We start from the raw sequence: 27,051 nt of genomic DNA, 5'->3' as shown, positions 1-27,051 counted from the left end.
CTGCCAGCGGCAGCGCGGGGCGGCGGACCTCTGCGCCTGGCCACTGGCCTCCGACAGCCTCCTGGGTACGCCCTGCTCTGCCTGGTCCTTCTGCGCGGTGGGTTGCGGCAGCAGCTAAAGCAGTAACTAAGTGAAGACCTTATATTCACAGTCGAATACTTACTACTTTTAAAATTAAAACTAGGTTGAGCTAGATTGGCCATAAGGAGCTGCTTCATTTTTGGTTTTGTTTTTTTTTTTCTTTTGTATTGGCAATTTATCGTAATGGAGGGACTCAGAAGTCCCAATTACGCATTAATGCAAAATTGATAACCTGACACTTGATTTGAAGTACAAACCTGTATAGCTCTCAGGCATACATAATTGCCTGTAATAATAAAGATAATTTATATGATAACATTACACAAATAATTTCTTCGAGCGATACAATTACTTGCAAACATTAAGAAATAATAATCAACGATAAATCTTGTGGCAGCTGGCTATAACAGGATTTGTCATTAGAGGTGTTGAAAAACATGGCTAACAGCAAGTCTCCAGAGATGCTAACTAACTTACAACTTCTACAAAACAGTGACTATGAGATACTGGGATTTTATAATTCACATGGAATCCTAAGATTGTTGCAAGCAAGAATCCATAAAGATGTTAAATCCATAAAGATGTTAAACCACAAAGTATTAGTCCAGTGTTTTAAAACAATATTTGTCCTCTATCACCACGGATCAGGGTGCGGAGTGGGTCTGAAGGAAGAATGAAGCACACTTTTTGAGTACATATGTTATGCTACAGCAAGAACTGCATCTTCTGCCCCTTTCGTTCGCTGTTTATATTACTCAGAGAAGACTTCAAGCTGGTTTCTTAGGTTATTTGGTGACCATCGCTGCATATGGACTGTATACCACAGTTACTGCTGCACAGTGACTTAATCTGTTACGCTACATCGTTCAGCTGTGGGGGTAGCTGAACTTCTCTGTCTCATGCAAATATCTTTTAGGGTTGCATGTAACTGAGTGCAATATAAAACTGCCCCAAGACTGTTCTTGTCACAGTTAATTGAATCTACGCTTAAATATGTTTTAGATCTTAAAACTAGCATGCCCTACCAGTTTCTTTTCAAAAATCCCGAACAGAATAAAATCCTGAATTCATTTGGGCTTGATTTTCATGCAGGCTTAATATACATTGTGGTAAAGAGTCAGGTTTTAATTGTTTCTGAAGTGTTTTGGTTGGTTTTAAGAGGAAAGGTATTAAGAAGAATATGATTAATTGTTTTTTTAAAAACATTTCTTGTCTGTTTCATGTTTACAGATCCTTTTCCAATTGATGCGATCCAGGAAAATTATGTCCGTAATGTGAGAAACTGCATTTTTTCAGTTGTCTACCCTACACCTTTTAAATCTAGAGTTCGTCTTGTAGCTGCTTCAAAGGTTGGCTATTATTTTTTTGTTTCTCTGTAATTAGTAGAGATTGTTAATACATGTACTAAAATGTATTTTAATATTCATATGCTATTTCTTGTGAAAGCGTTTTACCAAGATATATTTTAAACAAATAGAACATTTAAAACATATTGTGAGATATCTTTTAATAACGAAATCTGTAGAGACAACACGTTCATTACCACTGAAAATTTGATCATACTCAAGTACCATCTGTATTACTTTTTTCTCCAGGAAGTTCTTGAAAATATTTTGGATCTTGATATATCTGTCAAAGGAACATCTGATTTTCTTCAGTTCGTCAGTGGTGGGAAAGTGATACTTGGGTCTGTTCCTTTGGCCCATAGGTATGGGGGTCATCAGGTAACTATGGCACTCGTTCTCCAGGTGGAATTATGTAGGTCTTTTCATGTGAATTGTACCTTGATGATACCTGTAAGTATATGAGTATATGCCTGTAAGTATATGAACACTTATGAACATTTTGATGGCAGATTTGTTCTTCGTAAGGGGCTGCAGATGGAGGAGAACTATAATATTCTACTTTCTCTGCTTCTGTTTATGCCGGAAGCAAATTATCTTTTTAACTTCCGTTAACTGCAGAGTCTGCTTAGCACCCCTGCAGCCTGACAAGCTCTGGTTCATGACAGGCATTATCAGCTCAGAGGAGTGAAGAAGGACAGAGCCTCACTGCAATACCATGATTACTAAGAGTTAAGTTTCCTTGTAATGGGTAAGATTATTCATGGAAAAGAATGGTAGAATTTGATTTGTAATTTCCAATTAAAAAAAAATTACAAGCTTTGTCAGTTTAAAGGCTCATTATACAAAAGAGACAGGGCTGTAGCTGTACGTCATAGCTGGAAGGTAGAGAAAAAAAATGGGGATTACCAATGTTACTCTTTTTCTGTGGTTTTCTGATTCATTATTGGTGTGAGTGTGGAAATACAGCTTTAGGGATCAATATCTTAATGACTACCTGTCATTATATTGTGCAGATCACAGAGAACCTACATGTAATTTGTACTGTTTCAAGTATAACTGCTATAAATGGTAGAAGAAAATAACTTGATTTTCATTTTTGTCAGTTTGGTAGCTGGGCAGGTCAGTTGGGTGATGGAAGAGCCCACTTGATCGGAGTATATATAAACAGGTGTGACATTTTTTTAAGTGACTGATTCAACTCTATATTCTATTTAGCTGATTCATGCATAGCCCGAGATGTACTGTTAGAAATGCTAATGGTATTTTTGCAGGCATGGTGAGAGGTGGGAACTACAGTTAAAAGGGTCAGGAAAGACCCCATACTCCAGGTAAGTTGCAGTTAGTCTATGTACACCAAAACTGGATGTTTTCTTTTTGAAACTTGCTTTGATTTTATGACCTATTCCTTATTTTTCTGTTCTCCATAGGAATGGTGATGGAAGAGCTGTGCTTCGCTCTTCTGTGCGAGAATTTTTATGTAGTGAGGCCATGCACTATCTTGGAATTCCTACAAGCAGAGCTGCTAGGTATTTTTCTTTTCTTTTTCACAGCATCCTAATTTACGGGTAATTTTGTGACTGAGTTTCACTGAGCATCAATAAAGCAGGACAGTTAGTTTCCAAGAGGATGGATCTTTCTTTTCATATGTATGCAATCACAACAAAATATATCTCTCCAGTTTCATAGATTTTTGGATAAAACTTCCCAGTAATAATGAGCTCCAGCAATTAATCCATGCACTTTTGTCTTTGGTATGCTTTAAAGTACTACTTTGTTTAAATACGATACTGTGTACTGTCTGTGTCTTGCAGTGAACAGCTGTTGTTCACTTGTAAGTCTGTCTTAACTGAATTACCTTAATGTGAAATCTGATAAGTAAGAAATCTGAAAGTAAAAAGTGGAAGTTAGATTGAGTGATTATATCTGACACTAACTCTCCTCTCCAGCTTTTATGATACTGCAATAAAGAGTTTTTCCTCTTTAAAAAAAAAAAAATCGTTCTCCCTCCCTTGTTGGTCACCAAAAGACTTGCAAAAACAGCGGGACTAGATTCCTGCCCTGTAAATAATAATAATAATAACTTTAGTGTATGTGGATAATCAATAAGTCTATTAATACATTTTACATGGTTAATAAGTGAGTCTTTCATTACACTAAAATAAAGCATTTGGATGAATTTTTCTAGAATAAAGCCAAGTAGGAAAATGTTGGAAGTGGCTATTTCTGCATTGTCATAGTCACCTAGTTGCAATTTTTAAGATTGGTGGGAAAAATTGTCAGTCAGATGAATAGACGTTAACATTGGAGGTAATACTGAATGTAGGTAATTGCTCTCAATTCCTTATTTGTGCAAACACCTCTTGAGCAGAGGGGGAGATTTTGTAAAAAAAATGATTTAAAACTAATTCTGTTTGAACCAGAGAAGACTAATACATTCACTCATTTGGATGATTTTCTCAGAGTTAAGTAAACTGAATTTTTCAGATGATTGTGTTTAAAATGTCAAGTACATTTTGTGTTCCAAGTAGTTTCATGTCTGTACTCGGGCATTACAGGCTTTAAAGAAAGTAAATGTTCTGCAGAAAAGGCCTGTACTCAGCTGCTGCATTGGCTAGGTGTCTGTATTTGCAAAGTGTCTGCAAATCTCTCTAGCATTAATTCTAACACATATGCGCTGTTGAAGTGCAGTGTTTGTAAATGACATTTTTGATGGCTTACTCACTGACTTCACCTTGAGACCCTTTGCTGTTGGCTGTTAATGCAAAATTTTTTTGGAAAGCATCTGGCAAGGTTATAGCCTTTCTTTGCTGTCGTCTCAACAAATTGTTCAGTGCAAAACCAATATGAAATTACTCCTTTACTGTGCACAAATTCTATTGAGTACGCAGTGTGCTTTAGTTCTCTGCTGGCAAATTGGTTAAATGCCTGTCTCTCTTAACTGCTGTACAAGCTCTCCAGACTGTTTGCAAGACTTCATTTGGAAAAAACCCAGCTGATACCCATATTCTTCCCAATGGGGAGCTGTACTAAGGCTGGTGGGATGCACTTACAGAGGTCTTGTCAAGTCTTGGCAGAAGTGTGGGGAAAAGCCTTACGGCTTATCCCAGAACACCCAGCAGGTTGGTTTGCTCTATTAATTTTAAGTACTGTGTTCCCAATGGGGTGCTACAGTTTATGACTGTACTGCCAGATAAAGAACACTTCTTCATATGGTACCAGTTTAGTCACATACTGGGACTACCAGTGAGCAGTGTTATCCATTAGGTCAAAAAAGTAAACCAATATACATAGTTTTCAGAGTGGCCCTTACTTGCACAGGGCTTGATGTTCATGCAAAACAGCAAGCAGAGCGCTTGGGAGTGTAAAGTCCAGCCGTTAAGCTAGAGCCGGGGTAGGGAGGGATGTAATCCGTCTGTCCTTCTGTGAGTGCTGTTCCAGCTTCTCTGGTATAAGAGCAATTTCAGTGCTCCATTTCCTGTGGTTGAGTGTACTCCTGCTGCTTTCTCTCAAGTAATGGTACTTACCAACTACAGGGACCATTTGAAAACTATTTTTATAGTGGGAATGTAGGTATCTTTATGTAGCTGCTCAGCTATCTGGCCAGCTCTTAAGTGCTGCATGTCCATTAACTTGTATTAGTAACTAACCAAATGTTGATGCCCCCATGGATTTTTTGTCAGTAATAAGAGAAGTGCTGGTATTCTGCAGGAATTTTGCAGAGAGCCTGCTAAGAGTTACTTAGTCAAAAAGAAACAACCCTTCTGGCAGAGGTCTGTTCAAAACAGTAAAATTTAGTAGCATGATTATTCTGACTCCTGTCCCCTAGTGCTCTGATGCACACAATATTTTGTTAGTCTGGGGTTTATTCCCTGTTTTTGAAAATTTTTGTTTTTCTTGAAGGACTAAGATTTTCTTCTTCCATCTCATTTATGTCAGCACTTTTTGTGTAATCCTACAGGCATACCAATCATATATGATTATTTGCAAAAAAGTCTTTTTCTGAAAAAATTTCCTAATGTTGCTTGTATCAGTACAGCTCCAGTAATGGGAGCAGATTGACTTCTAGATACTTTTTCCCTCCTTCTGCAACAATTCACAGCCTGTTCTTTGCAGATAACACAGAACATTCAGTTTGGATAGCTACTAGATACCTTCAAAAATACCGTATATAATAATAATAATAATTTAGTTTCAAAGCCACAGTTACTGTTGCAAGCAACTGCACTGTGTAAGAATTCAGACAATTTTTTTTTCATTATTTTTTGTACATATTTATGTTTATATGCATACCTCACATTTTTGGTCCAACTAAATTATTTCTAAAATTTTAACGCTAAAGTATGTAAAACCAGCATCTAGTGTACTCTCAAAATTTAACACTTGGGAGTTGTTTTAACTCTGTGACTGTCTTCAGTCATATTTATGAATGGAATATTAGGTTTACCTCTTGGTTTTTTCTGTGTACCTCCAAGGAAAGTTTGGGTCTGTCTTCTGTGCAGTCTTCAACTACCTAATATATAGCAGCTATAAGCAGCTGCATTAAATTCCAAATAGCATGCCACCCAACTTTTCAATCATAGAACAGTTGGGTTGGAAGGGACCCTTAAAGGTCATCTACTCCAAGGCCCCTGCCTGGGGGCAGGGACATCTTCAACTAGATCAGGTTGCTCAGAGCCCCGTCCAACCTGACCTTGAATGTTCCCAGGGATGGGGCATCTACCACCTCTCTGGGAAACCTGTTCCAGTGTTTCACCACCCTCACTGTAAAAAATTTCTTCCTTATATCTAGTCTAAATCTACCCTCTTTTACTTTAAAACCATTCCCCCTTGTCCTGTCGCAACAGGCCCTGCTAAAAAGTTTGTCCCCATCTTTCTTATAAGCCCCCTTTAAGTACTGAAAGGCTGCAATAAGGTCTCCCTGGAGCCTTCTCTTCTCCAGGCTGAACAACCCCAACTTTTCACAGGAGAGGTGTTCCATGCCTCTGGTCATTTTTGTGGCCCTCCTCTGGACCACAGAGGGCCATGTCTCTCTTGAGTAGAAGAATGTTTTCCAGTTATCAGCAAGCAAAGATAAAGAAGAATTATACAAAATGACCTAAATTTTCCTGCTGCTAGACTCTTGAACGAGAAGTCTTTTGTGCCTATTGAGGGGACAACACTTCTTTCAGAAGATAGCACCAAGCATTACTTCTGCTGGATTGTCATTGTAAGCCCAGTTCCTTTGGGGAGAAAACTTCCTACACATTAACCTTAGGGGAATATGATGCCCTTGCATAGTTTGTGAGGATTGATTCCATTTTATTTTTCCTGATGTAACAGAAAATACAGTGAAATTACATATTTTATTTTGTAAAATGAATGTAAATGTGAAATATTTTAGAGCAAGCAAAGTTGTTCCAAGCACTCACAAATCTCAATATTTGGATAAACATGAAAATTTATAGGATGTGCAGAATCTTAAGGCAAGTGAAAGGAAGAGATTGGTTTTAAAATTCCAAGTGCAAGTAGCAGTGAAGAAGAAAGGGATAATTATAATGTATCATCAAAATTATGCCTTTTTTGTGTGATTATGCCTTTTTTGTGTGTTGGTACTATTTGAAGAGTTCCTGATTGCTAAGGGTCCCAGATCTGTCCCCGAAGTTCCTGAGAGACCAATTTTGGCTCATGTAAAGGGCAACCTCCATCTGATGCAATAATTTGTTTTCTAATTTCTCTGTCCTTCTGATTTTGCTGTTGTCCTCAGGGAAATTGTGACTTATTTAATGTTATCATCATACTAATCAGTCACTGAGGTTCCAAATTAATGCAACCCCCTCCCCAAGAACAGTGTAAGTAATGGAAATTGGACAACATTGTATAAATACAAAATAAATGCATCTTGCTAATGACGCTTGGTAAGCCTCGGCTTACTGTTTGCCTGTGTCATTTGTAAATACAAAGCTATGCCAGCAAAAAGATCTCTTTTTTTATGAGAGAAATAAAGTTATATAAAATATAACTTGATCTTCATTGTAAATTATTTTTCCTCAGATAACTTTTTAATGTTCATTTCTTGTTTGTTACAGCTTAGTTGTAAGTGATGATGATGTGTGGAGAGACCAGTTTTACAATGGAAATATTAAGAAAGAAAGAGGTAATGAACACATTTCAAAATAATATGTTGCAACACTGTATCTTAATTCTCCATTGCAAAAATGAGTTTTAATATGTCATATATGTGTAATAAAAAGTACTAAATAGGCTTCATTTTATTTATTAAGATATAAAACCTCTCCTTAGAAAATCAGTCTGAAACGTATCTTAAGTTAAAGAAATGAAGCCCTGTGAACAGGTCTGCTATGATTATGGCATATGTGTTGTAGGGCTGTCACTTGCCATTACAAAAATGGTATTGAAAAAATGGTATTGAAAACTAGGGAAATATTCCATTGTTCCGATAGCAATACTAGGATGGTGGGAATGCTATTGTGGCTGTGCCATTGCTACATCATCTACACCTGCTCTGAAAAAGAGTGGGATGGCACAGCATGGGGAAAAATCTATTTATGTTGGTTCTTTCTTTGTTGCTAGCATCTCTGGAGTAATTCTAGTATTAAAGCAGTACTGGAATTTTGCCTGTGTTTGCTGGTATAGCAAATTAAGCTTTATCATTAAGATGTATGTGTAGTAAAGTAATATTATACATATTCATCTATTATGCGTTGAGCATACTTACAAAAATACCAGTTTAACTATGCATATATAAACTCTACGTCTAGAAACAATACATGATGGCTTTTACTATGGAACTATTTTATTTGATACTCTGTTTACATTTAAACACATGTCTATGTTTAAGGTGCAATAGTGCTACGTCTTGCCAAATCATGGTTTCGTATAGGATCCTTAGAAATCTTAGCTCATTCTGGGGAACTGGACTTACAAAGGTTTGAATTTAATCTTCATAGTAACTATGTTAGTTTTCTTAACAATCAAATTTATATTAGAATGCATATATACAGTTGGAATTTAGACAAATTATTTAGAAAGGAAGATTGCATAATTTAGAAAGATAACCTGCTATTTTTAGACAAGTATACAAAAGATCTTACCTCATAAGGGTAAAACCCCTTTGATGTTTTTGAAGGCCTGGATCTTACAAAATGAGAAAGGTTTTATAGCTGAAATAGTTTTGGTAACTAAGCACTAGGGAGGAGTTGTTTGTTTTGGAAAGATTTGTAAATTTAAAGTATAAGTTCCTACATTTCTCATAGTTATCTGTGAAGCTAAATTAACAGAAATGTGAAATAAATCACTAGCATAAGTATGTTGTATAAAGTATGCTATCCAGAAACATGCAGAAACCAAAGAAGTATACTAGGTAAGAAATGATTGCACCGTTTTAAGCCTCTTCACAATATTAATTTGTGCGTCAAGCAGTTATCATAACAAATTTTTAGGTCTACTGTAAATATTTAAAAGTTGGTCATTTCTCCTCAGGAGCAATAGAAATTGTTCTGGGGTGCTTAAAAACGAGCAAGAGCTTATAGCAGCAGTTGTAGCAACTGATAATTCAATTTAACTTCCTGCATCACTCTACGTTGTCTTTCTTTCCTGTTTTTTTGAAATCTCACAGCAGATTTTAGTTGTAAAACTAAAGACTGAATTAAGGAACTGATTTTAAGTTTTGTTTTGGTTTTTTTTGGTTAAAGTATTTGTGACCCATTGGATTTAAGGAGCATGTAAAGATCACTTGTACTCATGCAAAATAGACGACTCCTTCCTGCCTGTTTCGGAGGGGGCCTCAGAAAGAGTGGCCAAGAGCAGGCCAAGGCTAGTGTGACTGTCTGTACTTTGTCCTCAGAGAAGGTCCTCCTGAAAGAGGATGTCCTGGAGCAACCAGGGGCAATAGGTTGGACACTCTTCTAAAGGTCAGGTTGCTAGGTACTCTGATAAAATCATCACAGTTTGAGGAGAGTTCAGTGATTTGCTCCAACAACCTGATTAGAAGGTAAAATCTAGATATTTGTGTGCACAGCTGCACAACCCTTGCCCAGGTCCAACCCTTGCCCAGGCTGCCTACCCCACGTGTAGATGGTGCTTACAGCTTCCTGCTCCAGTGGCCCTGGCTGGCTCTGACCACAAGAGAGTCCTACAGGGAGCTCCTAAATGGACTAAATGCCAGCCGCTCTACTTTAAGGCTTTAGATCTGCAAACATATGCATCTTGACAGGCATTGCAATTTTTAACGCATGTATCCCAATTTCCTGAACCTGTCTTACGGATTTTGCAGCACTGTTTTGGGAATGGCCAGTTACTATGGCAAGTAACCCTACTTCATAAGAATTCAGCCATAAAATTTTCTTTGTGAGAATTCTGATGTAGAATTATTCATTGTAATCATATACTTTTTTTTGGATGTGCAAACTTTTTTTTTCCCCTAAAAAATTGATACTACTGCATGTGAAACCATGCAGATCCTGGTGTGCTCTGGAAGTTTAACACGTGGGAATAATTTTAACTGTACATGGCAGTCTCCAGTCATATTTATGACTGGAACCTTGGGTTTTATCTCTAAGCATTTGGAAGGGCTTAATCCAAGACTCATTGGAATAAGTAGATTGAGTTTTCTAATAACTGTTTGCAGCAAGCTGTAGGTCAGCATTTAGCTGTTTGAAAGGAAGAATTTTGAATGATTAGTGCTAAAAGTACCAGTTTTGCTTAAAGAATTCTGCCTTTCCTATTACAGAAGATTGCTAGACTTCATCATCCAGGAACATTTTCCATCAATAGCCAAGAATGATTCAAATAGATATCTGGTAAGTCTTTTTTAAAAGTTATTTTTATTTTCCACATGGATGTGAACAAAAATTACACAAAGCTGTTCAAAGTTTCAAGTTTTAAAAGGTTTTAAAATTTGAAGTAGGCTTCCAGGTTTTATTAGTGAAATGTTAATTCTCTTCAGTAAAAACCTGCTTCTTGAAGTTTTTTTTCTCAAAGTCAAATATGAACATTCTTCACCACTTTTCATTATGGAAATGTTTATTGGGAAGCTTCCGTTTTCTGTTATTTTTTGTTCTCTTACTGCTCAGATTTTAAGTGAGCAGTGGTCATGAATTGATGAATTATGCTTTTTCTAGTATAAACGTATATATATAGTATATACAAGTATATACGCTAGTATATATAGTATCTTTGCTTCTTTTTTTGACCTTTTAATTTCTTTTAGAGCATCTGTATGTACTTATTTAACTATAGTCTTTGCTGGATAAGGTTATTGGGCAGTCACATCATTTAGAATGTGAATGAAAGTCTGGACAGACAGAGATACACATTTAAAAATAGAATGTATGACATATTTGTAAAGTGAATCAAATCTATATGTTATTTATTGCATTCCATATTTTTGATTCAGAGGACTTGAAATAAAAGATGTTATTTGATTTTAGGAATTTTTCTCTACAGTCGTATCAGAGACTGCAAATCTGATTGCATTGTGGATGTCTGTGGGGTTTGCACATGGTAAGCTGCAGTAGATGGCATTGGCTTTACAGGAGTGACTCTTTATAGTCATATACTTAAAGATGGCTTTTATTTGTCACTTTGTTCTTCAGTTCTTCTGATGTCTTCACCTACAGCAGTATCTGTTATGCATTAATCCACAAGCTTTTTCGTAACCGAGTTAGGAGCACTTTCTGATCTTTCAAAGCATGACAGTATCTGACAGAAGCAAGAATGTGGGAGCAAGAATTCTCAGAATTGTTGTAATAGTCTGATGTACAAAGACCATGTACTGATGTCATATGTAAGTTTAATTGAATTGATGCATCTACATAAAAACCTGGCCTTTTATAGTTTATAGGATACAGTGCTGTCCACCTTTGTTTCAGATTTATGTTATGAAAAATAAAATAGCATTGTCTTGCTAATACAGCAAGACATACCCAGTCAACTTGCAAGGAAGCAGCTAATGACCAATTTGCAAGATGCTGTTTCAATACTGTGTACCACTGAAAGAAAAGGAAACAGTGCCACCTAGGTATAGAAACCAGATGCAAGATAATGTAGCGAACAGTTTCTCATTTTCATACTTAAAATGCATGCCAGGTCAAGAGTAAGAGAGACAAGTTTATTTTCTGGAGTCTGATTTCTGAAAGGTAACTGCTCCACAGTTCTCTAGATTCAGTGGATCTATTTCACAGCAAATTTTCTAGAGACTACAAAGTTCAGGTGGAATTTTAACTTTTGTTTCTCCTTGTTGTTTAATTGTAGGTGTGTGCAATACAGATAACTTCAGTTTATTATCCATAACGATAGATTATGGTCCATTTGGATTTATGGACTCCTATGACCCAAGTGAGTGTAGCACCTGTTTTTAAATATAATTTTTTACTTAAAATAAATTCTTTATATTAATTTATGTAGTTTATGTGTGCATGAAAGCTCCAACATTATTAGCAGAAAAATCCCAAGCATGTGTATTGTTTAAAGAGTTTTAGGGAAAAAAATTACATCAGAGGCCAGTTTTATGATACACTATACAGGTTGCATTTCAAGTGCTAAGTCTTGTTAATGAAATATTACTATTAAACCCATTTTCATGAGAATGTTTCCCGTTGAACTTCATCAACTGAATAGATGCTACCACATAAACCTAGAAAACTAAAAATCTCATATTGCTGTAGGCAGCCAAAAGCAGAAGTGGTATACAGTAATTTTGCATGCATTACGCTCTAGCTTTATAGTCACAACAGCTACTTATATGTTGGAAGAAAACAAATCAAACCTACCCAGTCATGGCAACCTTTCTTTGAAAGTATGAACTCAGTCCATCTGGGATTGATAGATATAGGTCCAGTATGTACATAAATGCATATTATGAGATTATTGTTTAAAGGTTGCATCTGAGTAAGCTTCAGAACCAGCAGTGGTTATCTCGCTATCTGTTTTCATGAGACTGCAGCCTCAAATTAAGGAAATCTCATGAGAATAAATGTCATATTGTTTCTGTTGTATTGAAAAAACAGGGCTTTTCTGGTTTTAGATCTTTCTCTGTATGGTGGGTTGACCCCAGCCAGCAATTAAGGACCCACCAGCCACTCGTTCACTCCCCTCCTGCTGTGGGTTGGGGAACAGAATTGGAAGAGCAAAGATGAGAAAAAGCTCATGGGTCAAGATAAAGACAGTTGAATAAGTGAAAATAATATGAATAAGAAAAATGGGGCGGGGGCGACCAACAAGTGATGCAAAGGCAATCACTCTCCACCTCCCACTACCAGACTGATGCCCGGTCAGTCCCCAAGCAACAACTACATTGGAAAAACTACTCCCAGTTTTTACTGCTGAGCATGCCGTTACATGGTATGGAATATCCCTTTGGGCAGTTGGGGTCAGCTGTCTCAGCTGTGTCCCCTCCCAGCCCCTTGCCTACCCCTACCCTAACTTGCTGGGGTTGCAGAGTGAGAACAGAGAAGGCCTTGATGCTGTGCAAGCACTGCTCAGCAATAGCTAAACCATTGGTGTGTTATCAACACTGTTTTAGTGACAAGTGTAAAACACAGCGCCATACAGGCTGCTATGAAGAAAATTAACTCGGTCCCAGCCAGAGCCAGTACACCTAGAACCAGATGAAATGCTTTAGAGTTAGAATTCAGATTTGAACCAATCACCAGATCTGACAGTTGTGTCACAGCTCTCCTCCTTAATGCTCCATTCGTTATTAATGTCCTCTGAGGACTCGGGCAACGCTGTGTGCATTGATCAGCTTATCTGCATTTGATCTGAGCAAGGGGTTCATACTGCACCCATTCAAAGACTGGTGGTGTAGATACGCATACATTTTACTTCTGGATACCTGTAACTTGCATAGCAGATATTTATTATCTCCCAAATAATGGATTTGCATACTGTAACACATTAGCCCTAATTTTTATGTGAATACATAAAGCTTGCTTGTACAACTGAAACAAATCTTGCTTAGGTGGCATATTTATTTAAATACATGTTTATACATGTTACTTTTCAAAAAATACTTACAAATCTTGAATCTGGTTGTACAGTTCTTTGCTTAGTCTGTGTGCTAAATAGTAGTGCTATATGTAGTAAAAACATTGAATAAGACTGTTTTTAGTGTAAAAATGGTCTTTTTCTGTTTAAACATCTGAACTTATTTTGTATCTGCAAGTACGAAGATGTCACAATGTGACACATGGGAACTTCTCTGTGAAGGATGTATTCCTTAGATTTGCAAATAATAGATCTTGAGTTAATTCACTGTAAGTAAGTATTCTTGTGATCTGATTTTAAATATTTAGTAACTTTAGGGCTTCTATTAGTTTGCTGTGGAAGTATAAAAATGAATGCACATTAATATTTTAATATGGATTGGTTTTTGTAATTACTCTGTTGTGGAAAAGTAATGTTTTGTTTGAAACAGATTTTGTTCCAAACACATCTGATGATGAAAAGAGGTATAAAGTAGGAAACCAGGCAACTGTTGGGCTGTTTAATCTGAGCAAGCTGTTACAAGCTCTAAAACCTTTATTGGATCCCAGGCAAAAGCAGCTGTAAGTAATCCTTAAAATATCTTAATGCTTAAAAGAACTAGTGAGATGGGAGACCCTCTAATCACCATATGCATAGGAAAGAAAGGGATTAGCTTTTAAAATCTTTTTTTCTAAGTGGAAATTGATTCTGAATTAATTATTGGCCAGAATAAGATTGGAGGGAGGGGAGAAAGGTTTTCCTTGGTCATAAATAATAGCAAAACATGACTGGAAGGTGGTCCTAGATGTTGTGTGGTCCATTCTCCTTTCATTAAGGTAGGACCTTTGCCTGTAGTTTTCTATTCTGTCTAGCTTGTTCTTTAAGATGCTTGATTATGAAGACTATACATCCTCCTGAAGTAATGAGGTAGTATTTTAATATCCTGTTGTAAAGATTCCTAATATGAATCTTCTTTTGTGCGGTTTAAACTCATGACTTCTTACTCAGTATGAAAATTAAGAACATTGTATTTTTCTTCAGCAGCTTATTTATATATTTGAAGCCTGTTAAAATGTTTCCCCTCAGTCTTTTTCCCACTACAGATCCCTGTTGATTCAGAATATCAATGTGTTTGTGAGATATCAGACAGAAGAAGTTTTCGTTGTTAATGTACAGTAGGATTGTACCCACAGTAGTATTTTAGTTCCATAGAATTTGACATTTGTTTTGTTTTTGCAGAGCTTCCCAGATCTTGGAGGGGTATGGTGAGCACTATTACATCCGGTATGCAGTTCCAGAACTCAAAATTTCCAGTCACAATACTATAAATTATATTATCTAACAATTTCCTTACTTTGTTACTATTTTCAGTTTCACAGAACTATTCAAAACAAAATTGGGTCTTCTTGGGGAGAATGAGGATGATAACTATTTGATTGCTTTCCTCCTAAAAGTGAGTTTGCTTTGCTAATTTTGTTGGCTAACATCTGAACTGATACCCCATACTTTAAAAACACTGATAGAAGTATCTTTATTTCACTAGCTTATGGAAGATACAAAGGCTGATTTTACAATGACATTTCGACAGCTCAGTGAAATTACTGAAGACCAGTTAAAGGAGCTCCATATTCCTGAGGTATTAATACAAGCACCCAATTTTAGGAATACTTAATATAAAATGAGTAAATCAAGTTTACTTGATTTTAAATCAGTTATAACCCTGGTATAATAGAGGATGTCTCAAGCCATGATTTGTCTGGGAAATACGTCATTATAGCATTATTAAGGGACAGGGAGACTAATACATCTGTATCATGCTACCACCCCATGTTAAGCCTGTGTCTGGTAATGAAGGATACATTAACGAAGAGTGCTAATGAAAGATACATCAATGAAGAGTGCTGAAGTCAGATTTTCAGCCTCTGGTACAGGTCCAATATGAGTAGTCATAAATATTCATACACAGGTGGGAATGTGATTTTCTTCACATTTAAGAAGGGTATGCTAAGAAGAGTTTTCCTCCCCCTTCCCTCCTCTTTTTTTTTTTTGTTTTTGTTTTGCTTAAGAATACCTTCTGATAGTATTTTCTAAGACACAAGTGATGTTGGACAGGGCTCATATGGAAAATTTCAACCTTGGGTCAATCAAGCTATTCCTAACATGGGTTTACCAGGTGGCCTAAACCTCTGCTCTCAGGCCCATCAGCTTATCTAATGATAAGTGAGATCCCATCTCGTCGTAAACTCTTGCTAGAATCTCAGCCCATAGTGGCCTCTGCCCTTCCTTGGGTACAAAACTGGTTCTACATGTAGCTTAAAGCATGAGAATACATTTTGTTACTGTGTCCTGCTCAGCCTGCTATCCCATCCTGTGTTGCTGCTAACTCAGCCTAAACTTATTCTTCAGGACCAAGTATAAGCATAAAAGAGAGAAACTTCTTACCTGGATATAGTGCAATCTTTATAAGTGGAAGTATAGCTGAAATGTTTGAACTGGAGTGAGATGCTAGGCAAGTAATAATTGGATAAAAATGCAGAGGGGAAAATCTGAAAAGAAAGGTTGTAAGTACCTGATCTGGAAAGAAAATTAGGAAGCCTTTTTGCAAGAGCCAAAATGATTTTTTTCTTTTTTTCTTTAATACAGTGCCTTTTCCGTGTGAGGAATATTGTTCACTTTGCCTGGGAAACTTCATTGCCCTTCCCTAACTTCTGACTTACTTCTGTTTGTCTTTGAATCTAATTTAAAATGAGAGCAGGTGGACTTAGGAGGTTGTTTTAGGGAGCAGAATGACTGTACAAAAAGCATAGAATTAAAATGAGGAGTTACTCTTTCTTTTTCCAGTTGTGTGCTAGATAATTAAGTGATTTTGACCAAATTCTCTGGTTTTGCTTGTTTTCTTCTGTTAAGTAAGAGGTCTAACCTGACCTTTTCTATGAGCTTGAAGCCATTAACAGTTAAAAAGTTGAGATTTTCTAGTGGTAAGCAACAAAAATACAAAGAGCTGTAGCTTTGGAATTAATCATTTGTACAGAGGGGCTGATAAGAGGATGGGTGTGTTTGTAAGACAAGATATTTTTGTCATAGAATACAAGGGATTTTTCCATTTCTTAGTGGCCTACGTGCGATAGAAAGAACGGAAGCCACCGTCATGCAGTATGGAGCCACTCCCAGATTACTGCAGTAGTGGCGATTCCATCTCCCTTTCTTTGAAGGTGCAGGCTGAGGAACTAATGATCGTGGTGTAGTGTGACCCTGCTGCTACACCGAGGGTCATTTCCAGCCTTCACTTGGTAGCAGCTGACCTTTTTCTTCACGCAATGAAATGATTTAGCCCTCAAGTTCTGAGTCCCAAAACTGGGGTAAAGCAGGTACAATTTGATGCTGGTGAGAAGTTTTGGGTTTTTAAAGAAATTTTTTTTGTATTGAAGTAATTTCACCTGCTGCTTATTCACACACTAATACTTCGTCAGTAGCAAAGAAAGTTCTCATATTGGTTTGTAGATCACTTATGGTTTTTTTAGCTGCACACCAAAATTGACCTAAAAATGTCAGAATCCTTTGGGAACATTGCAGGAGTCCCTACATTTAGTATTAACTGGAAACATTCTGAAATTCCTCCTAAAGCAGCCTAACCCTGCACATCTTTGAACAAATGCTTGACTCCCACACTCACCTGTTACCTACCTGCCTGACTCCCAGCTCTTAGTCACTTCTGTAATTTTAACTCATTTTTATACTCAAATGTGATTTTCATTAAATTTTTAACTCCCATTCCTTTTAAAAAAACACAGATGTGATCAAAACTTTGTTCTGTTTTTGCTTTTGATTTCCCTTACCTAACTTTCGCCCATTTTTTTCTTGTATGTCTGCTGTTTACCTCCTTTTATCTATGTCCATTTCTTTCTAATCTGTTTTTTCTCTGAAGTTCCTTTTTTATCTGTGAGCTTTGGCTACTTTCTCTCAACCAAGCAATATGAAGCAGCTGTTAGCTTAGTGTAGTCAGCCAGGGAAGCCTAGTATGTGGTTGTTATCCAACGCTGGAGGCAGTAACCCCAAGCTCTGGTTTCTCTCTGTTTTTCCAAGTTCTGTCTCCTCTCCCTTCTTCTTCTCCTACTGTCTCTATTCTTCTCCTCAGTCTTCTCCTATCCCTGTAGCCTTAAGTTTCCCTTTTTCTCCACACCTTATCTTTCTTTATCAATATATTTTCCTTATTCCACAATTTTGGAAAAAAAAAAGTCTCTACAAATAGATCTGAGCCACGCACAAAACTCAGAAGATAGTAAAACCTGTAGTTATGTAGCCTAAAAAATAAAAAGGGTCAAGGAAAAATAGGGGTGAAGTGCTGGAGGTGTTCAGGTAGAATTTGCCATAACAGAGATGGACTAATATGGATGTATCGTGCTAGCAGAAAGAAATAATTTAAATACAGAGGAAAAGATACCAGTAGAATTTTTGGGGAGAAAATTCCTTGAAGGGTCATCTTATGTTTCCCTCTTAAATCCTTTTAATATTCGTTTGCTTACTTCGGCTTTTTCTTAACAGGAACAAAATTCTGATTATCCGCCATTAACTGTTTCTTTCTCTCTAGGAGTTCTGGGCTCTCCAGGACCTGGGTAAACACAAGTTCTTTTCAGAATGGGTTACTATGTACCTCTTGAGATTAAATCGGTAAGTCTGATGCAGTTTCAAGTGTAAAAATAACACCAGATGTGTATTTGCCTGAAGCAGGCAACTTTAATCTGCAATGATTTTCCATAATCTTTAGCGGGTCTGGTAAACTGGCCCAAACATGGTTTCATATGCCTTTTTTGTCTTCATGGTTCTAGATTGTGCTAGATTCCATAATAATTACTACTGTAGTTCTGTTTTGACATGCAGGTACATAAAAATGACATGGGAGGAGTGGTCTGTACTTTTTGTCCTTCATGGAGCAACCAATGAGATTTCTTTGGTTAATAATTTTTGTTAAAATACCAGTCCTACAGATTCAGGCCAAGAATCACAAATAGGCTTTGCACATACATAGGAATGAATAGTGTTTCATTACTGGTAATACATATATTTTTTACTATGTAATAATATTGCTTTAGGATGATGGGGTGGAAGTTGAACAGTTGTGAATACATAGACTGTGTTTGGAAACCGCTGGTGTTGCATAGATAGGGTCATGCATGTTAGAACTTGCTACCAAATCTTTTGTCTTAAATCAATAAAGAATGTAACGTGTTTTTCTTAGTCATATACAGTATGCATGGCTTATAGTAGTGAAAAGAAGTACGTATCAAGTACTTGGAAATTTTAGTCAGTAAATAAAATTCTTAGGGAAAAAAAATCAATACAAGATACAAAACCGGCAACAAAGTGTGCCGTTTTTTCCAAGTCTAATCATTCTTAGAGATTCACACCTGCTTCCACTGAACACAAAAGCAGAACACTTAATGATTTTAATGAAAGTCAAATAAAATATTTCTAAAAATAAATAAGCATAACCCTCATTAGCTAAAGCACTTTCTCTTTTCTTCTTTTTTTTTTTCATGTATAGTAACAAGGGTGATTCAGACACCAAGAGAAGAACAAGAATGACAAGTGAGTAAAACAATCCAGAGGAATCATATGCTTGGAGATGGCAACTATCTATTTACACAGGTTTCTTTAGTGTTAGTTATTTTTCCTTTTGAGGAGAACTAAAATGTACCGTTTTTCTGAAGAGGAGAAACTCCTATTACACTGCTGCAAATCTTGTAATACTATACATTCACTGTGGCTATCTCTGGTTTCACCCACTCTTGTGATTAGAATCTAGCCATGTGTGTATGGCTAGATCTGTGAATATATATGTACCTTTTACATAAGCTAAATGATCAAGAAGTTCCTTGGCTACAATAAGGCTCGCTTCCTCCATAGGGATCCTCCCTTTCCCCTTCTTAAAAAAAAAAAAAAAAAAAATCCTTAATTTAATTATCTGTGTTTATGAAGAAATTTGTCTGGCCCAAACCCCTTCTGTTGTGAATACAATCTCATTCATATCAGTTGACTGAGGCCTAAGAGTGTGAGATCATGGAAACGCACCACAACTACTAGCCCAGGTTGCTCTTCTCTAGGTTCTGCTAGTTTGGAATGACAGAGCACATGTCTGTTCATATTTCGGGTGTTTGAAATCACAAGTGACGAAGACCTCATGAAGAAGGCTTTTCCTATTAGTATCCACAAAGGCTGCTCGGACCTGTGTCACACCATATGTGACTATAGACATTGAAACAATCCAACTCAGCAGTGCAGCTATGGTCTATTCCATATCAGTCCTCATTTACCAACTTGTTTATTTTTCTTTCCTTTACTTTTTGTTTACCTTTTTATATTTCTTTTTTCTCTGAATTCTGTTTTTACCCCCTTTTTTACAATTTCCATTTGGGAGTTCAGGAAATGCCAGGCCTCCAGCTTGTTCCGTGCTTTGGTGCTCGTGGACTTGATTAATTTTTTTTCCCCTTTTGATTCCCTTTAAGAACTTAAGACTTATTGGCCCTTTTGAACATGGTTGTCTGTATCTTGTCGTGTCTCAAGTGGAGCTTCACCTTAGTGTCTTGGACGTGCTCTGGCTGCTCCCCACGTTGTAATTCTTCATTGCAAAGTAGGGTGCTCCCTGAAAGGGCCCCTAGAATTTTATTTCCTTGTGAGAGATGCCCTTCCTCTTCTGCTGTATCTGCTTTACCTGAGTGCAAGCAACATCTTTTCCTTCATCTGTACTTCCTTCCTTTAGCAGTCTGTGAATGTGTCGGTTTGCATTGCTTAGAAGAACATTGTTCTTCTCTGGTGATGAACCTTTGATAGCATCAGGAAAGATTCAGGTAGGCATCCTGTACTGGCTCAATGGACTAAGATTTGTCTGAGTGTTCAAATATATCCAAAACCTTTCTACGTGTTATAAAGAATTCAGGCTTCTGATAGGCATCCACTTTTTTTTCTGCACCTGGAGAAAAAACTCCTTACTTGTGAAAGGACTATCTAGTCACGGAAGTCAAAGGAAGGTACTTTGATTCTCCAAGTTATTCTAAATACAAAATGGTAGAGGTACTGCATTTAGCTGTCTATCATAGCAGAAACAGCGGACATAAAATTCTAAGAATTATTCAGGGAGAGATTTTTTTGGATCTGCAGTAAGCTGTGGTAAATTTGTGAAATTTGCCTATAAAAGACAGTGAGCAACTGAAAATCTCTGGCCAAAAGGGAATGAAGGAGATGCAGGATCTGATCAAATTCTGCACCAAGAGGTATTATAAGCTTCAATGTTTCGCTGCTTTGCAGGGTGTTTTATTCTCATTTCTAATGGAAATGGCTGTATTCTTTTGTTAGATATTGATTGGCCACTTTCTTCAAAAGCTTTCATTGATTTAGTAGGAAAATGGCAGGAGATAGCACTGACTTTCAGTAATAAGATAGTAAAAACTACATAGGGCAAAATTTATCATCACATGGACCTTCAAGTTTGCATCCCCATCTTCTAACCAAGGCTCTATCCATTTTTAAGAACACTTCTTACAATTTCACATGTATTTTTAGAAAGTTAATATCAAAAGAGCTACCAAGAAGAAAGGTTTTATTGTTTTATTATTTGTATTTTGGTAGGGTTAAGAAGTTTCAACTGTGGGACTCTGAGGCTCTTAGCTCAACTACTATTTCAAGGTTTCAAGCTCCCTGTTTTTCTCCTAAAATTTAATGCTGAAAACTGTCTAAACACACTTCTTATTTTTCTGTTTTTATTCCAAATCCAAAGGATCCTAGTTTGTGAATGATCTTCTGCAAACCATCATCATGTTTTTTCCACATGCACCTCAGAGGATCTTATGGTACAGGAGATGGATGAAACAAGGAAAAAGTTTTGCCTCCAGGATCACATTTGTGCTAGCGGTCTCAGTTTTGGTAGCAGTCCAAAACTTGATGTGCAAAGACTCATGATTAAGTTAGTTACGTTTTCTTCCATATAATCGGTCATCACTCTATATTCCTACAGCAGAGCTGCAGAAATTTGTAACAGGCTACTGATCAAAATCAACAAATCTTTTTACATTTTTGCTAGCTGCTCCATATTACAGTGTGACTGAAGTTTCTTACAGAGTTTTTTTGGTGGTGTTGTTCTCTTTTACATCTATACATTTAAATAGATCTCTTAGATGCCCCTTGTGGTGTCTTTAAAATTTTTTTATTTGTTTAAGTATTTGCTTGTAACAGCTGTCCCTTGTCAGTACAACTTGCAGCAGAAATTTGGCTCAACTCAGTCAACTGTGCATTTTTACCCAGCATTTCATGTTAAAGACAAAACTCCCGTGGCTCTCTAAATTTTTATATGGGTTGGTAAGTCCCACTAAATTTCATATTGCTGTCTTTAGTATTGACTGACCTTGAATATCTTGCCATTAACACCTCATTATTCATCACTTTTCCCTCATCATTAGTACCTGTAGTAAAATATCTCACTTCTCAAAGTATGTTACCTTGAAGCATTTAAAGTCAATCACTTATTCATTATCTTAATTTTTTCGCTCTTCGTTTAGTTTTTAGTTCTTAGTAGCACTTTATCTTGTACTGCCTAAACTTAGTTCCTTGGGAGTTGGAAAAAAAGTTTTGACAATCCAAATCCCAATACCAGTCTATAATTGTATTTCTTTACAAAAGAAACACGTGAAAAACGAAAATTGTAGACCAGATCATAAAATGCTCATAAGGGCACAAAATTTCTTCTGCTTTGTCCTTTTCTTACCTGCCTTGTCTTACTCTTTCATAATTATCTTGTCACTTGTGTTAATTACAGATATTTTTAACGCCACTGTGAAACTTGTCAGTTTGCGATTGTTAAGAATATATTTCTGGGACAAATATTCTCCTGCTGATATGAGTCATGGTTTTAATGTGAATTATCATTTTTTATATGAGTCCTATGTTAACTTCTCCACCTTTTAAATATTCTTTTTATATTGTTATCACACTTTATTATTGAAAACCCATTTACTGGATTAAATCAAATGCTTGGCCAGAGCAAATTATTTTGCCAAGTGGGAAAACACTATTTCTTTAGCAGTCAGGGCAGGGTGTTGTTGTGACTATGTAGAGGTATTAGGGTTCCAAATAGCTAGTCGTATTTATTGGCTTTTGTTTAATATATGTAAGTACATACAGAACAGCAGTGATGTGAAAAAGAAGAATGTCTGTATCTGGGTGGATTGCATCTCAGTCTTTGTTCTCATGGAAGTCAGCACCTGGACATTGTGCCAGAATGTTGTTCTATTACCTGCGCAGCTTTTATAAAGGAGGGAGTGGCAGTGCCACCTGAGATGCTTCTGGTTTCAGCCCATGTTCTGATTTTGTAAGAGGGCTTCACCTTCTCCCTTCTGGCAGGAACATGAGTGTTCAGAGTTCAGCACTTAGAGCAGAGAGTGATTTTTTAGTCCTTTACTTTTCTAAATAACATAAATACCCTTTGTGTAATGCTGCTGTATGTCAAATGTCGTGGCTTAAAATGGCTATCATTCAGTTCCAAACATAAGGAATTTGATTGTATTGTGATACATAGAATAATCATGCAAGTGTTGTTTCACTGATTACATAGCTTCAGTAAATTCTAGTTTGTTAGCTGGTTAAATGGTGCTTTTTAGAAGCAGTGCTTATTACAGAGAAGTCTGTTCACTGCGCTAGGTACTAATTCTGTATGGGGAGCTCTTAAATATGAATAAAGTCCTGCAATTGTCTGACCACAAAACCTTAGGAGGAGCCAGTCATAGCTTTTCTCAAAGACATCAGTTGCCTTGGTGGTCAACTAGAATAAACAAGATATGTTTGCAAGCTGAAGAAGTAGTACAAGGAGATGCAAGAACAGAGTGAATTGGGAAATGGAACAAGATCAAGTTTAATCTTTTTATCCAAAATACTGTTTCTGATTGTCCCCTTCCTAATATAATTTATTATTTGTAAATAAGATAAGATTATAACAAATTGATTAGAGGAACTGAGTAGAGAGAAATTTGGGATGGTGATTTTGATGAATACTCTGCTTTCTCTAATAGCCTCTTTCAAATATGCTATGAGGGTATTCATAAGACTATTTTATAAAGCTACATGGATTTTTTGAAAGAAATACATAAAACATTGAACTAATGTTTATTCATATAAAACCTACTGGGACATCAATGGAAAGAGAAGGAACAGATGAAGTTTGTGTATGTCTGTAAATCACAGACTTTTGGTTTCAAGTCCATGGGTGAAATGCCTCTGGTATCACTAATTAATCTCTTCATGTAATAATCAACTACTGAATTTGGGAAAATATGCAGGCCAGTGTCAAATTAAGACTTACAATGCAAGTTTGAAATGTTTGTTACAATTAATCTGTAACATTGTTTTGATCATTAATTAAAGGGAAAACTTTCTGAAGCAGAATCCTAGGCGTTAACTGCAGAGCAAAAATAAGAGTTGTGTTGATGTTACCTGCTAAAAAATTGCTAATAAAAGCCATGTGTGCTTATAAGAATTGTCCTCGGCATACAGTTTGACAGAACTCCTTTTATGAGTTGTTAGTTGCCATCCTGTAAGATACAGCCTGGGTTACTAATTCAGCAGTTTCATTTTCAATGTCCCTACAATCTCCCTACCACTAATTAGACACAGTCAGCCAGGAACATGCCAGAGAAGCAGTGCAGCTGTCATGGGTATTTCCAAGAAGATACAGCAGACAGTTGTGGAAAAAACTGTGGACCCCCTCTCCTGGGAAACTAAAAGGAATGGCAAAGTTGAAAAAGTAGTTTCTAAAAAATACAGCTGAAATCCAACATTAAAGGGTTTTATGGCCAAACTTTTGATATATGGTATAGAAGAAGAAATATCTAAGTACATATACTTCAATAAATATATCAATAATTCCTTTTTCATTACATAATATAATATTCATTTTTATGATCTCCAGGAATGTATTGACAACATTGAAATACGCTTTCCAACAGTGTAGCAGGCACCGAGGTCATGGTAAACTAATCTCATTTGAAAAGTCTGCTGGTGTTCCTAACAGGAAATCCTTTGTGTATCAAGGTGCTGTTCTATACTACTCTAATTTTTGTTTAGCACTTTGGCATTACTGATTGTGCAAGTTGTTTAAAAAAATCCTTTTAGCAACTCATAAAAATAGATAGATAGATTCATTCCTTTTCCTTTTTATGCATTTTTTTTCTTGATCTGCAAATTAAACCTTTGTGAAGATTTCAATGACGTGTTTCAATGACTGTGTGTGGCTTTTTTTGAATATGTCTAACTAACTTTAACATGATTTACTTTTGGTTTCAGCTGTTAATCCTAGATACATACTTAGGAATTGGATGGCAGAATCAGCAGTGCAAAAAGCTAATTTGAATAATTTCTCAGAGGTAAAATTATTTCTTTCTTTCTTTCTTGACATATTTATTAATAATTGGCGTAATTGTTAATGAAAGAGTTGTTGCATTTACACTTTGAACCTATATTACACTTTGACCACCACTGTACTGTCTAATACTGATTACTATTAAAAATATTAACAAAGCTATTAATAGTATTAATTATAATACAAATAGTAGTGACTATATTAATAGCAGTACTAATAATAGTAACCAACTCATGGGTAGTTTCTGGAGCCAGGAGGGTGCATAATATGAAGTGGCAGAGACTTTTCTTGTTTGCAGGAAAACATTTTCTGTGAAAACTTACCCATTTCAATTGCTTCCAGGTTCATCTCCTACAGCAGATTTTACAACATCCCTTTCAGAGACAGCAGGCTGCGGAGAAAGCAGGCTACTCCCTGCGCCCCCCAGCGTGGGCCAAAGATCTTAAAGTAAGCTGTTCATCCTGAGAGAAATTTGAACAAGCAAGAAAAATGATCAATGTCGAAGCCCAGGCCTTCAAAATAGGATTAATGGATCAAGCCACAGGAGCTTCTCTCCCTTATACTTTGTGGGCTGGAATCTGCTACTCTGCTAGACAAGACAAGGTCTTGACCAACTTTATAAAGTCCAAAGATTAAAGAAATGGTCCACTGTGTATGGCTGCATCAGCAAATTATATTGGTGTTTATAACTCTGCCCTTTATATTCAGCTGTGCATTAATTTGAGTCCCAATATTTAAATTCTGCCAAACTGTCACACTTAACCTCTCTGAATTCATGGCTAATCAGATGGGTCTCAATAAGTTTTAATGGCTGGTCAATTTAAAATCCATCTAAGCTAGTTTTAATCATACATTATTTTGATTAATGTTCTCCTTGCTGTTACACACTGTTCAAATATAATTGTATTCTGAAGACATAAATGTTCTTAAGCCTTTTGCAGAGTTGGAACGGAGGATCATCTTACACTTAGACTTTGCCACCTTTTCTCTTTTTGACCTTGTTTTGTCCCATTAAACTGCCAAGAAAGATTTAAAGGAAATTCAATTAAATAGGGGGCAAAGATGTCTGTCTTGGGAGTGACTTGCCCAAAAATAAATTTTGGTGTCTTTGCTGGTGTCAGGTGCCTATCAAGCCTGGCCCACTGCTCTTTTAAAGTGTATCTTTTGACAGTAGTAGAAAGATTGTTGGTGCATGGATATAATGCCTCAGGAAATTTTCTGGTCGGCCATGGAAAAGGACTTCCTTGGAAGTATCTCACTATGTATGTAGTCAGGTAAATACACCTTTTGTGTCCAGCCACCTGATGCTGTAAGGGACTAACAAAAATCTTGCAGGGAAAGTACTTAAAATTCAACTGAAGCTGTTACATAGAAGTCCTTTGAGTAACAGAGAGAGACTAGTCTCTGAATCCTTGGTCCTGTTATTTATACTTGTTGGATACTCCAATTCCACATCACAAAAATTAGTGTATAATTAAGCCAAAATTAATACATAAGCAATCAGGTGCAATGTTATGCTAGAAAATTGACAGCAAAAATCCCTTATGTGGGGGCTTTGTTACTTCTTGACGTTACCTCATCTCTTCCCAAATCCAAAATGGATTGGTTTAGAATCTCCAGATTTCTTGAGTGCCACTTGATTCTGAAATAGAGGTTATTAAGTGGTATAATTAGCATTTCACAAATCTATTTCTAGAAATATAATTAGTGGGGGAAAAAATAATTTAGAAATCTTTCAGTGACTAAAAAAATATTTGAATGCTTTTACTTCTTAACTATAATCAACACAATTATTCAGGATGGTTTCCCCCCAGATATACACCTGTTCAAATATAAATAGAGTTGTTCAAATGTAAATAGTAGTATCATAATGTGAGGCACCATATAGATATTTAATTACAGTTTTCTGAAAGTCCAGTCTGAAGTTCAGGCAACTTACACAAGTTCAGCCTGGGCTGACATTCCTTGCAGGTAGTAAGTGCTCTTCTGCAACCATTGGGATTAGTATTTGGGCTGGCAACACCTCCTGGTAAAAGGAGTGGGCTGCTAGGGGGGTCTGTAGAAGCCCTTCAGCAGCGGGCTACATTCCCAACCTATTGAAACATTGGCGTTGACGTCTCTTTCGGATAATTACAAGCGAAATAGCATGTTGTGATGAAATGTGTGAACATCAAACCACCTGCAGTGAAATGAGTTACACTGCACGTAAGTGACAATATGAACGTGTTTGTGCCTACAGGGTAAATACAGCAGCACTGC

General features: G+C 36.6%; 1 protein-coding gene across 1 annotated transcript; it reads left to right on the top strand.

Moving 5' to 3' along the window:
* Window positions 1-4: 4 nt before the first annotated feature.
* On the top strand, window positions 5-25,257 carry LOC104073493 (selenoprotein O-like; the record flags this gene model as incomplete). The annotated part of the gene is made up of 19 exons (XM_009573294.1): window positions 5-65; window positions 1,312-1,430; window positions 1,677-1,805; window positions 2,531-2,595; window positions 2,699-2,755; window positions 2,855-2,953; window positions 7,493-7,560; window positions 8,266-8,353; window positions 10,156-10,225; window positions 10,856-10,928; window positions 11,679-11,762; window positions 13,843-13,972; window positions 14,631-14,675; window positions 14,763-14,844; window positions 14,935-15,027; window positions 17,980-18,059; window positions 18,934-18,977; window positions 24,717-24,796; window positions 25,135-25,257. Coding segments are annotated over 19 exons (1,590 nt in total), but the record flags the coding sequence as incomplete, so codon positions are not given.
* Between the last annotated feature and the right edge of the window lie 1,794 nt (window positions 25,258-27,051).

Source organism: Fulmarus glacialis, unplaced genomic scaffold (assembly GCF_000690835.1).
Source record: "Fulmarus glacialis isolate BGI_N327 unplaced genomic scaffold, ASM69083v1 scaffold3012, whole genome shotgun sequence".
NCBI classification, from domain to species: Eukaryota; Metazoa; Chordata; class Aves; order Procellariiformes; family Procellariidae; genus Fulmarus; species Fulmarus glacialis.
The sequence above is the reverse complement of the archived record's forward strand: the minus strand, read 5'-3'. Positions and strand labels throughout refer to the sequence as shown.